General features: G+C 42.9%; 1 protein-coding gene across 1 annotated transcript in view; it reads left to right on the top strand.

Annotated features, from left to right (window-relative positions):
• LOC124616286 (opioid-binding protein/cell adhesion molecule homolog) overlaps positions 1-12,370 on the top strand; it is a gene marked incomplete at its 3' end in the record, with an annotated part of 87,621 nt that overhangs the window by 23,762 nt on the left and 51,489 nt on the right. Inside the window, exons 3-4 of the mRNA XM_047144589.1 lie at positions 9,867-10,030; positions 10,831-10,842. Of these exons, the coding sequence (XP_047000545.1) occupies positions 9,867-10,030; positions 10,831-10,842 (176 nt within the window). The remainder of the gene's footprint in view (positions 1-9,866; positions 10,031-10,830; positions 10,843-12,370) is intronic.

Genomic DNA, 12,370 nt, shown 5'->3' with positions numbered 1-12,370 from the left:
ATTCTTGTAAGTGTTTATATACTAATACCGTCGTTCCCACAGAGGAGAATCGATTACTTGCAGAGTAATGCACGCTGGAATTGTGTGTGTTTTCCTAGCCACACGCTTGCGACGAAAGCGCTACACAGTTAGCCTCACAAATGGCCGCTCGCCGTGACACTGGTCAAGTTGTTGTTCATCGGCACTGCAAATCTGCCATCAATATGTTCCGACACATATCTCACTGCCGGCGATGTCCGAAATCAAATGCGTTGTGAGGTTCAGCAGGTTCAACTGCCAGTTCAGAACCAACAATTTCTACAACAACAGGGACTACAGCACAAACAGGGACAGCAGATTCTGCAATATCATCAACAACAGCTACAATTTCAGCAGCTACAACTAGCCCAGCAGAAACGGTTTCAGCTACTGCCACTACAGAACTACAACAACAAAAATCAAAGACGACGACAACATCATCGTCATCAACAACAGCTGCTGCATCAGGTGACCAGCGAGTCAGCCATTGCTGTGACCCTAACGGTTTATCACTTGAAGCCGACGCATTTAAACAAAAGCCGCAGCAAAGCGATCCTCTTTGCAAATGGCTCTGTGTCGACGTCTTATATGATATGAGGTTCGGATCGCCCATCAGCATCGCACTTCATGATAGTTTAACCAAACTTAACAACATGATTATCTTTCTCAGAACGCCACAACACTCTTACATATGATACGGACACTTTGCTCGGATGTCACCACATCCATTACTCCATGATCAGCAGTTTGTCGGACAACGCAAAACGTGTTCTTGTGAGCATTAGTGACACTTGGAAGGACCGGAACATTCCAGCAGAGGTGACGATTCAAATATTAGTGCCCGTACTGTAACCTGGGGAAGATCCTGGTCAAGCAACATCATACCGTCCGATTACACTGTCGTCAGTTACGTGTGAGACCTCTGAACGTCTTCTCAAGCTCCGCTCAAAATGTTGGTTAGAAAATAAAGACTTGCTCCCGTAGACGCAATACGGTTTTCGTGAAGGCAGAAGTGCTTTTGACAGTGTATTACACCTCTCGTAATGACGCACAATGAAAAAAACATTTCTGAGTAACTGGTATCTCATGGCTTTATTTATTGATTTCTCGAGGGTTTATTACAATGTCATTATACGTGAACATATTAACTAACTGAAACTGCTACACCTCCCGGTGACGTATTTACGAATTATACATAGTTTGCTCGGCTCTCATACAGTCTACGTCAGTGGCCAAGACGACGTGTTATATGGCCGTCGTATTCTGTCCCGTGGCCTTCCGTAGTGTGCGATACGGAGTCGCTTACTACACGTCCTGTATGTCGCCGACATAGAAACTCTATTTAGCCCCAACATCAAAGTTCTGTACGCGAACGGCATACGTATATACGTGCACTCGCCTGCTTTTGTGTGATAAAATTACGGATTAACGATGCATGCAAAATGCTGGCCACATGGGAGTTTCGAAATGCACTCACTCTGTCGCCCAAATGATCAGACGCGGTGATGTATACGAGCAAAATGCGCAGTTACGTCCCTCCAGAATTTCAGCTTGATCCGTACAAGCTTCCCTTTCAGTTACATGCTAAGCTATTTGGCGTCTACTTCGATCGCAAACTGACGTGGAAGCGTCAAGTTGCTCGTAGGCAAGGTGGAGTACGCTGCGAATATATTGCAGGTGCCTGCTACAGTTTGGTGGGAGAGAAACCGACAGTCCTCCTCACTTTGTTCTTGATCCGCTGTCTGCGATTATGGCAGCATCGCCTACGGCAACGCAACGAAATCAGCTTTGCGCCAACTCGATGCTCTCCACTGTAGAGTGAATCGTCTTGTTCTACTGTTAGTGGAAGTGTCTGCAATGCAGACGTCGTCATTTTATTTTCTCCACGGCCTCAATTTGGGTGACTCACACAGGTACCTCATAGAAGAACACCAACCGAACTCATTATAATAGCTCGCAGTTATGAGGCGAGATACTTTTCCACTAGTTCTACAAGACACGAAACTTATTTGCTTTCGCTCTTCATTTGATACTTTCCTCGATCAAGCCCCGATTTCGTGTTTGCTTGGACGAAGACGAACATCATTCTTGACTTAGAGCACTTCAATATCCGACACTGACCACTGTGCGCTTGCATCCATACGGATGGCTCTAAAATTGAGGGGGATGTACGATACGCCCTATTCAGCCCCTCTAATAGCATTTACCAAGTGTCTGCATTTCCGCCTGAATCCTCTATCTACACGGCTGAGTTACTGGCAATCAGGGACGCCATTTACTATGGCACACACGCGTTCAGTCTGGTACTGATGCTTACGGACTCCCAAGACGTGTTGTAGAAACTACAAAATCCGGGAATTGATGACAAAACTATCATATATGTATTGGGTGTCATGGATGCCGCAACAGACAAACGAACATTGGGCATAGACGTCCAATTACGCTGGATAAAGCAGCATCGTGGCATCCGCCTTGCCAAGAGGATTACTGGAAGACAGATACGCCCAACTCCGATCCCTTATACGGATCTCAAGTCGACGATTAAGACAGCTGCTTATCACAACTGGAACTGTGAATAGCACATATCCGAGCACTATAATGACGGCCACCTACCAGACATACAACGAAACTTCACTTTTCCATCACGGTTAGCCTCGGTGAAGCTTAGTAGGCGTCATACGACATCTATCATTCGCATGAGACTAGGGAACAAGTGTTTACGCTGCCCACCTACACTGGTTCAAAATTATCGATTCTGGACAATGCGATAAGGACCTAACGTCGATGGCAGATCTGAACCAAGTCATACTGGCTTATATCAAGAACATAGCCAATCAAGCGATCTTGTACAGGAAATTTAGTGCAAGGTTCTACTCCCTTCCCCACAAGTGTAGCTGCTTTTCCTACCGATTTCATATATAGCACAATTTGCTTGCGGACAATTTATAAGACGCTAGTATTCAACTACAAACTATAAATTGCTGTGGCTCTCGTCCTCTCATCGACAACTGGATCATAATTTTGTGTTTTTGGTTCAAATGGCTCTGAGCACTATGGGACTTAACTTCTGAGGTCATCAGTCTCCTAGAACTTAGAACTACTTAAACCTCACTAACCTAAGGACATCACACACATCCATGCCCGAGGCAGGATTCGAACCTGCGACCGTAGTGGTCGCGCGGTCCCAGACTGTAGCGCCTAGAACCGCTCGGCCACCCCGGCCGCCAATTTTGTGTTTTATTTTGAGCTACGAACTTATATTTGTAACTGACGCTGTCGTCCGGCCTTAAACTATAAGTTGGTGTGGACATCGTTCTTCCATGGAACCAGCCCGATTCGAAAACTGGGTCGTAATTTTGCGTTTTTATATTACGTTAAGAATTTATATTTGTAATTCATACTTTCATTGTGCTACGTGAAATTTACAGTTATAAGTTGGCATTATTGTAACTACTGCTGGCTGTAAGGTGTTTGTTACTTTGTTTTTATTCTGCATTAAGAACTTATGTTTATATCTCAAACTCTTATTACTGTTCTAGTGTGAAATTTGCAATCGTGTTAAAATGGCTAAGTTGTAATTGCTGCTGGCTGTACGATCATTGCTGCCAAAAGCCAAAATAAATTAATATGAAAGCAAGTTTTGTGTTAAGATTTTAAAAACGTCATGTTCACGTAAAAGGGACACTGCGATATATTTTGTGAATGGATCTTGAGTAGAGGGTTACCGAATAAAAAATACAGGGTTCTAGTTTACAAAAAAAAAATGTATTGCTGTTTGTACCTGCGTAAAAGTTACAAGAAAGGCAATCATGCTGGTTAATGTCCCCCTGGTAGCTAAAGAGGATTTACTTGACTCAGTTTTATTTTGCTTCTGGTCAACAAGTTATTTGATGTGTTCAAGATAAATGGAACGCTCTGCAGAGGTAAACCGGCGAAGATCGCGTGCTGTTTGATTTATTGAGTGTTTCTCTCATCGGTGCCAGCATCCTCAGTTATTCATTGCTCTGGTTGCGAAACGTTAGTGGTTTAACGTACCGCTCTGCGTCATCCTCACCATAAAGTTGGCTATGATGCCGACCTGTACGTGAAACCTCTAACTTGTCGCGGATAGGGCAATGAATATCTGAGGATGCTTGCGCGTGATGAGAGAACCTACTCAATAAATCAAATAACACGCGACATGCGCCGCATTGTCTGTACATTAATGTAATGTTTGTGTTGGATCTGACTCACTGTATCATTTGCGTTGCAATTTTCTCGTACCTAAACGCAGGGAAACAGCTTTTAAAGTGAACTGTATGTGAACCTTTACAACTGTGTACAAGAACTGGATTCGATATCAGATATTCACATTTGACCGAACGTGCACTCCTCTCTCTTTAAGCGAACTTGGAGCACTCACAAATTGCTTGAAACTGTCAGAGATTTTCTCGAATTCTTTCAAATTCTCAACACGGACGAAACAGATCTCAACATTACAAGTTTTTCATTTAATCTTCATGAAATTCATCTTCAATCATAAATTGTATAAATGCACTTTCTAATTATTTAGAAACAAATGACATAACTGTTCATCACACGAGTACCCACTAAAGGAATTGCAGGCCGTTGAGAGGAAGTTATAACAATCGTACAACCTCTTTTCCTCATCGTAATTGTAGTGTTCCCTTATCGTCTTTTATTACGCGTATCTGGTTGCTCCCGTCAAGCTGCGTGACCTTGCTAGAACCTTGGCTGTCTATCGTAGTGTATAACGTCGGATGCGTAACCAAAACCAACACTATTGTAGAGAAAGCTGAACTTCCGTACTATGTCAGCCTCGTTTATACTGAATATTAAATAGGATTTCGTACTACTTTCGGAGAATTTAGCGGGCAAACTAGAGAGTTGTTGTATCCATAAACGAAGTATACACTTCACAGCGCTATTACCTGGTTATTAACGTTTCCCACTAAATAATAGTGACAGCATTTTTAACTGGGATAAGAACCAATGCTAACTCACATTGGACACTTTCCTCCTGAAAATCGTTAGTTCTACGAAGTAATACCAGTCAGCACGTTCTGAATGGCCGAATTTCGAAAGTAAATCTGTTCATTAAACTTAAAGCACCTACTGCATTTATAGTTTAATAAATGCAACTATTGCACTTAGTACTAGAGTGAAACTCACACGATCTTAAATGACTTCCTTTTTGCACATTAAGAACTTTGAACGCAAAAACGAAATCTATAACTGTTGTTAGGGTGAAGTTACTTAAAATTTGAGAGTTTTAGTTATTGAATTTAAACTAAGGAAATTTAAGAATGTCCATCAAAAGATCTCCACTGTCTTACTTTAATAATCCGTACAAGCATGGCATTCACTGTTGTTACTTTCCCACGCACTAAATAATAATTCTGTGTTAGGATTTAAGTAAAATAATGGTAGGTAATTGAAATAAGATGGTAAACTGGCTATAGTTAACTGTCAATACGTTGAACCAAAAGCACTTGTTTTAACACATATTGTTAACATAAGTCCTGCGTCCCGTTCATTGATAATGAATTAAATTTCGTGCAGCTAGCCTTCTCAGAAGCAGTGCAGTGGAGAATGTGGTAGAAAAATACTTCCACAGATTCGTTACCTCTATTATTAATTATACAGATCAAAAATGCCATAATGTCTGCCTTTGAGAAACTTTCTTGGAGGCAGATGGTGTAATTTTTGCTGCATATACTGTGACATGGAAAAGTCCTGCGCCCACTGTTACAACTTACTAGGGATGACTTACTGTCGGAGAAGCGCTATTTATTACCCTCTTTCACGAAGTTCTCCAGTTTTAGCATAAAATATATAATATCTTCAGTGCGCCAATAGATGTCTTCACTGACCACTGTTCGCTGGCTTCTTTCTACAACCCAGTCTGTTTGCGGTATACTTTGTTCCACATACGTGGGGAACACAGAACGGAACCGACAAGAGACGCCTACCAACGCTATCTCGGCAGTGATTGTTTGGTCAATCTACTCCTCGTAGGAAAGTTCACAAAAGTTAACGACTAGGGAAAAAACTTGGCCGTTCTCAGGGTTAATGGCTTCCCTACTTCTTTGACACAATACTCGTTTTCTTCATAGTAATGAAATACAGCATCCGTAGGAAAAGCTCGGATTTTACAAATATGAATGTTTGAAATCCGTATGTATTTAACATCGAAATCAAAGTGTAGTTACTAATCAGAGTTTACTTTTACAATGGTTCGATTACAATTTTTCCCGACAATAACCATTAATTAATCATTACCAAACGAGGTCAGATATCGACAACATACTACATGAATGTAACAGTAATACTTCCAGAATTTAAGGTAGGAGACTAGGTACTGGCGGAATTAAGGCTGTGAGGACGGTTCCTGAGTCGTGCTTGGGTAGCTCAGTGTTAGAGTACTTGCCCACAAAAGGCAAAGCTCCTGAGTTCGAGTCTCGGTCCGGCACATAGTTTTCATCTGCGAGGGAGTTCGAGCAGTAATGCTGTTTCGTTAAGTAGAATTTAGATGTGGAAGCTATCTGTGCAGAAAATGTGATGAAAAGAGATTTCGTCTTGAGGCTAAGATTAAAAGACAACATCCAGGTACAAAGGGAGCAAATAATATTTAACGTAACGATCAGCAATAATTGGTGCATTGGGACTCTGGCATATTGATTACAATTACCACAAATGCAATGACGGGAAAAGATGTCAGCAAGTGCGTGGTATCTTCTAGCTCTGACGCTAAGCATAGCGATGTCATACTGCCAGAGCATTTATCCCGGCACTTGGAGAGGAGTTGACTTCTGGCGGCAAGCCGTAAGCCACCAAGGAAGAGGTTATACCGAGGACGGAGTGCGGTTGATACTGGCGATCTTCGCACAGCAGTATTAGAGAGGATAACAAACAGTCAAATGGAATGCTCGTGCAGCCTCAGTTTTGGACAAAGCTGGAGGCAGATTTGGATTCATTGGCAGGTGACTGGGAACATGCAGTCAGTCTACAAAGAAAACTGCTTAGAACAGACTTGTAAATTCCAGCGTAATATTCTGCTTAGGTGTATGGGATCCATGCCAAGTATGACTCAGGAGAGAGCATCACGGAAATGCTGAAAAATCTAAATTGGTAGAGGTTTGAACATAGACCGTAGTTATGCCTCAAGCCTGCTTACAATGTTTCAGAAACCAAAATTAAGGAATCGTGGAACATACACTCTAAGAAAGAAATAAAAAGACTCAGCACGAAGTAATTATCAGAATGGGACGGAAATCGCTAGATGTGATGTGAAGGTACAGACATACAAATGATGACAATTCAGAAAAATTGGATGATTCATTCCAGAGAAAGAACTTCACAAACTGTGCAAGTCAGTAAGGCGTTGGTCGATGTCTGGCATTTATGCAAGCAGTTATTCACCTTGTCATTTATTTATAGAATTTTTGGATGCGCCAAATTCTGTCTAATTGGCGCGTTAGATTGTCAAATCCCGTACTGGTTGGAGGGCCACACCCATAATGCTCCGGACGTTCTCAATTGGATAGAGATTTGGCAACCTTGTTGGCCAAGGAATGGTCTGGGAAGCGCTAGAACAAGCAGTAGAAATGCCGTATGCTCGCGGAAGTTATCTTGCTGAAATGTAAGCCCAGGTTGCGTTGCCATGGAGGGTAGCAAAACGGGGTGTAGAGTATCTTCGATTTATCGCTGTGCTGTAATAATCCACTGATGACAACCAAATGGATGCTACGATGGAAATAAATGGCACCCCAGACCACCACTGCTATTTGTCGCCGGCCGGAGTGGCCGAGCGGTTCTAGGCGCTTCAGTCTGGAACCCCGTGACCGCTACGGTCGCAGCTTCTAATCCTGCCTCGGGCATGGATGTGTGTGATGTCCTTAGGTTAGTTAGGTTTAAGTAGTTCTAAGTCTAGGGGACTGATGACCTCAGAAGTTAAGTCCCATAGTGCTCAGAGCCATTTGAACCATTTTTGTTGAGCTCATACACTTTTACCGTACACCAAACTTTGATAGAAAATTTGCACATGCGAAAGGTTTGTGTCTAAATGGCCCGGAAAACCCCACAACTGAGCGAATGGACGATAGAAGATACGTTTGCGTTGATGGTCTTGAAAGGTTGTCAATGACCACGAGTGGTTCAGTCGTGTGGTCACAGGTCATGAATCCTGAATTTTTGAGTACGACTCTGTGACAAAGTGAGGACTGGCACACTGAGGCATCTACTCGAACGAAAACAAAAAAAGAATCCAATAAGCAAATCAAGGATGGAAACAATGCTGAGTTGGTTCTTTGACAGTAGGGAAATTGTTCAAATGTCTCTGAGCACTATGGGAGTGCTGTGGTCATCAGTCCCCTAGAACTTAGAACTACTTAAACCTAACTAACCTAAGGACGTCACACACATCTATGCCCGAGGCAGAATTCGAACATGCGACCGTAGCGGTCGCGCGGTCCCAGACTGTAGCGCCTAGAACCGTTCGGCCACCCCGGCCGGCAGGGAAATTGTGCATAAAGATTTTGTTCCTCCAGGACAAACTTCCAACCAAGTGTTTTACAAAAAGGTGCTGGAGAGGCTCGGAAAAGGGTTGAATCAGGTGAGACCGGTCAGTGCGGACAAGTGGATGCCGCAATATGACCACGCCACAGGGTCACTTTCATCAGGGAAATTTTGACCTCAAAAGGCGTTCGTGTTTTTCCGCTGGCCCCCTGTTCATCTGATCTCAGTCCTTGCGACTTTTTCTTTTCCCAAGGTGGAAAATGTCTTAAAAGAGCGTCATTTTGAGACTCTGGATGACAATCAAAAGAATGTGACCGACATGTTAAAGGCCTTACCAGTTGAAGCAGAGAACAGGAAGAACACCTCCGTCGGAGTATAGCTGACGGAGGAAACTAATTTGAAGGTGATATTATAGTTGTTTGAAAAAATAAAATAAAAACTTAGGTGGATAAAACATCAGTCTCGTTATTTTTCCCACGCAACTCGTATTTCCATCCGAAAAAGGCACTACTTCTCGTCGTAGTTTGTACCTGCACTTACGCGCAGAGTATAAAAGACGATAACTGATTTTATTAATTTAGAATGTTGTTGAATTCAGTACTCGTAGTTCAAAGAAAAATTGCTGAGGGAGACAGCAACCAGTCCCAAAAAATGGTTCAAATGGCTCTGAGCACTATGGGACTTAACATCTGAGGACTTCAGTCCCCTAGACTTAGAACTACTTAAACCTGACTAACCTAAGGACATCACACACATCCATGCCCGAGGCGGGAGTCGAACCCGCGATCGTAGCTGCTGCATGGTTCCGGACTGATGCGGCTAGAACAGCTCAACCACAACGGCCGGAAATCCCAAATACTACTCGAGAACTGGCTTATTTCATCGCATTTGCCTGTTTCGTTACTCTAGGCCTACTTTTATATTGCTATACTTACTTTATTACGCTGTAAATGTCGTCAATGATATGTTTCTGTCCCTAAAATGCATTAACAATAAACAATATCTACCTTTCTCTCTTTCCTTCATTTCAATTTTTGTAAGGATTCACGAAATACGTAAACAAAGACAGTATGCATATAACCTGTTGTTATACATGGCAGACGGATGTCTCATAACATTCCTCGCAACAGTCTCACCGGCAGCCATGTGTTCTGCAAGTAATTTCGTACTTTCTTTTGTGGCTATGTTCGTAATATGAATGTAGTTGCAAGATGCTTGTGGTCTCATGAAGGATAGCGAAACGTTCCATACATGTTGGTTCTTTATCTCGTAAGTGCAGCGCTATGTGGTACCACAGTCGGCAGTACTGGTTACTTTCTCGTAATGAACAGGTGACTTCCTGGGCGAGTTCCACTCGACACCGCGGCCTCTGCTGAGACAGCCCTCCGGTCCTCCGGAGCCGGAGTTCGACTCCGGGCTGGTAACAAACGTGACGGCGCAGCTGGGAGCCACGGCCTACCTGCACTGCCGCGTCAAGAACTTGGGTGAGCACGCGGTGAGTACCGCCACCGAAGGCCCCACAACGTGGTATCACACTAAACACAAGCACGAATATCTGCTTCTGAAAGACAGCACCGGTGCATCTCGGAAGCATGTCGTTTACTCGTAGACATCACAACAGTTTTCATGTGACTCTTTTATAAATAAGATCTAAAGGGTCAACGGAAGCGTCCGATACCACCCGTCTGCTTTGACACATGACATAAGGGTGTTGTGGTGTATGACGTCATTACAGCGCGGAGCTTATGAGTTGGTTGTGTTTCTAGATGTCGTCTTGTTGTGCTTTTTGTGTATTTATTGTGTATTGAATGTGTTTTAATTTACGTAGGGATGTTTGGCTTTTGAATTTTTGAGGTGTTGTGGTTTTGGTTTTGTTTTTCGTAGTTGTAGGTGGTAGTTTTTTCGTATCAATAGTTATGCTTGACCTATATAGGTCAAGGGAAGTGTCTGATTCCTGAACATTTTGTAATTTTTTTTGTTCATTTTGTGCTTTGGGATCGTGGTGTGTCTTTTTTTTGTTTATTATATTTAGCTTGTCCCCTCCTTAAAACCCAAAATTTCCCGCAGCTGCCCCGTTAGTTTGATTGTAGTTTTGGAGGCAGATATTACTGTCTTATTTGTACGTATTTTTGTCTTTGTTACCTTGTGTATATAATGACATCATAGGCGCCGTATTGGAAGCGCTTAGAACAGCAATTTCCGCCATATTGATGACGTCATTGGTAAAAGTGGTGGGTGGAATCGGAGACTTCGGTAATCCCGATCTAAATTCATCAATTTTCTCTTACCACGTAGATCTCTGCACAAGTGCGGAAAAGTGTGAACAGTATTTTATCGCATTTTCATGAAAATAACCGAAAGGCGACGTCACTCTAACACAATTAACAATATACTTGCGTGATAAATTACGCCAATGTACTTGACATACGTAATACTACGACGCCTGTACAATAGTAGTATGTATAGTTCTTTTAAGCGGGATACGCAAGATACGAGGAAGTAAAAGTATAAACTTCTTTCATGTTGCTGCCAAAACTGATGAGGTTAATAACCAACACATTTTATTTTAAGTGAACTGAACATATGAAAAACGAAAATCATCCATTTACTTTTAATAAGTCAACGGAGGGGCATTGTGGAGTACACTGGAAAAGAACTAAAAACGTGATATATAAAAACAAGTAAGTACTGGCCATGACGGTACAGTGTTTAGAACACTAAATTCCGGCGCTGGAAGTCCCGGTTTCAGTCCCCGATAGGGGCAGAGATTTTTCCTCGATACAGTTCCTCCGAAACGCGGCCACACCGGTGAGCTTGCCACCCCTTGCCCCCCCCCCCCCCCCACCTAGCAACGCAGTGAAAGAAGGTTGTACTGCACCTACCGTGAAGTCAACAGCCTGTTTCAAAGTAACTAGTAGTTACTACTCCCGATGTCAATGACCTGTACTCTGTGGTCATGGCTAAATTAAACATTTTAGCTCCTATAATCATTATACGACACTGTATCTCCACTGGGCATGCAAGGACTGTGTAACTTCCTGGCAGACAGAAACTGCATGTTGGACCGAGACTCGAACTCGGAACCTTTGCCTTTCGCGAGTAGGTGCTCCACCGACTAACAGTCCCAAGCACGACTACCCGTCCCGTCCTCACAGCTTTGCTTCCGTCAATACCACATCTCCAGCCTTCCAAACTTCACATAAATTCTCTGGCGAAACGTTCGATACTAACGTTCCTGGAAGAAATGATATTGCGGACACATGACTTAACCACAACCTGTGAGGACGGGTAGCTAACAGTGCTTGTGTACGTCAGACGAAAATAAAGAAACGATTTTATACTGTTCCTCGAGTTATGTAATATTTTGACCAAGCGCAGTTAGCACGAATGCGCCTAAAAAAATAAGAAATTTGGTAAAATTCTTGTCCGCGTAGTTCAAAGGTCCCGTGCAAAGTTTTAATCTCCTGGGACGTTTGACATCAGTGCACATTCCGCTGCAGAGTTGAAACTTGTGTGTATTTACGACAAATCACGAATGCATATTTAACGTACACCTGGATATCGCATCACGGCTTTCATAGTCGTTTTCCACAATCTCTGGTTGGGTTTGTTTAGAACGCAATCATCTCCATTTTTCCTGTCCTACCACCACGTTTGTTTCTCCACTACGTCTTTATCTTCTCCCCTCTTCATCACACACTCCTTCAATCCAAAGATCCATTTGTTTCTAGAACTTCCTGTAGGGCTGCTGTCTCTTACTGTCATTTCATGGGCTTCTATCGGTATCCTGCATACACCCATTCTTCTAACATGCCCGTAACATCTCAAACTTTTC

Source organism: Schistocerca americana, chromosome 5, assembly GCF_021461395.2.
Source record: "Schistocerca americana isolate TAMUIC-IGC-003095 chromosome 5, iqSchAmer2.1, whole genome shotgun sequence".
In the NCBI taxonomy this organism is placed as follows: Eukaryota; Metazoa; Arthropoda; class Insecta; order Orthoptera; family Acrididae; genus Schistocerca; species Schistocerca americana.
This window is presented reverse-complemented; position numbering and strand designations above follow the sequence as displayed.